Source organism: Ursus maritimus, unplaced genomic scaffold, assembly GCF_017311325.1.
Source record: "Ursus maritimus isolate PB19 unplaced genomic scaffold, ASM1731132v1 scaffold_8, whole genome shotgun sequence".
In the NCBI taxonomy this organism is placed as follows: domain Eukaryota; kingdom Metazoa; phylum Chordata; class Mammalia; order Carnivora; family Ursidae; genus Ursus; species Ursus maritimus.
Genome location: NW_024426996.1, coordinates 79079818 through 79080758, shown reverse-complemented (window position 1 = coordinate 79080758; position 941 = coordinate 79079818). Strand labels below are relative to the sequence as shown.

At 68.1% G+C, this 941-nt stretch overlaps 1 protein-coding gene across 3 annotated transcripts in view; it reads right to left on the bottom strand.

Annotated features, from left to right (window-relative positions):
• The window catches only part of HTRA3 (HtrA serine peptidase 3), a 31134-nt gene that overhangs the window by 11499 nt on the left and 18694 nt on the right, over nucleotides 1-941 (bottom strand). For all 3 annotated transcript variants that reach the window (XM_040625411.1, XM_008706338.2, XM_040625412.1), the window contains exon 6: nucleotides 193-307. In XM_040625411.1, the coding sequence (XP_040481345.1) occupies nucleotides 193-307 (115 nt within the window). The remainder of the gene's footprint in view (nucleotides 1-192; nucleotides 308-941) is intronic.

Genomic DNA, 941 nt, shown 5'->3' with positions numbered 1-941 from the left:
GGGAGGAGGGGGGAGGGGGGAGAGCAGCATCAGGAAGGGCGGGGGTGCACGTGGCCATGAGGTAAGGGGAGGGAGACAGAGGCCACAGCTGAGGGGTGCGGGTTCTGGGGACTTCAGGATGGGCACAGGTGAGCAGAGAAGGACAGAAGGACGGGGTCCCCTGCCTTGGCAGCCCCCAGGGCAGCGCTGTACCTTTGACGTGCTTGTCCTGGAACTCGGCGAGGAAGCGCGTGATGCGGTCTGAGGGGATGGCGAAGGAGATGCCGGCTGCCACCTTGAGCGTGTTGATGCCAATGACCTCACCATCCTGGGCAGGGCCGTCAGAGGACGGTCACCCGGGAGCCCGAGGACCAAGTACTGCATCCGCCCCCCGCTCCCAGGGCCGACCGGCCATCACTGCCCCCAGCGGGGAGGCTCCCAGGGCAGCCCCGAGCTGTCCTAGAAAGGCCCTCTGGGGTTCACCTCCGGGTCAGGGAACCCCCCCACCTCTCCCTCCAAAACCGCCCCTCCTCCCCCCGGCTCAGGGAGCTCGCGGTCTGCCCCTCAAGCTGCCCACCGAGGACAGCCCCCACCCGGCAGCAGCCTGAGAGGCTGGAGCCTGGGGAGGGGGTGATGAGGTCTATGGAACTGGGGCCTCTGTCTCCCGTCCTAGAAGTGGGGCTGGGGCATGTGGCCAGGGCAGCTCCCCAGCTCCCCCCCGCCCTCTCTGTCCCCCTGGAGCTGGCTTCCCACCCCGCCCCTGCCCTGCACCCCGTCAGGGCTACAGACACCTCATTCTTGACACTGTCCTGGGAAGGCGCTCCTCCCCACAGCCTGGCATGTACCCCTCCTTTTCCAGCCTCCAGCATAAAGCCCGCACGCGTGAGCTTTCATGAATGCACGTGCTGTGGCTCCCATCCCGCTGAACGCCTGCCGGGCTGCTCAGGGCGGGGGGGGGGGGG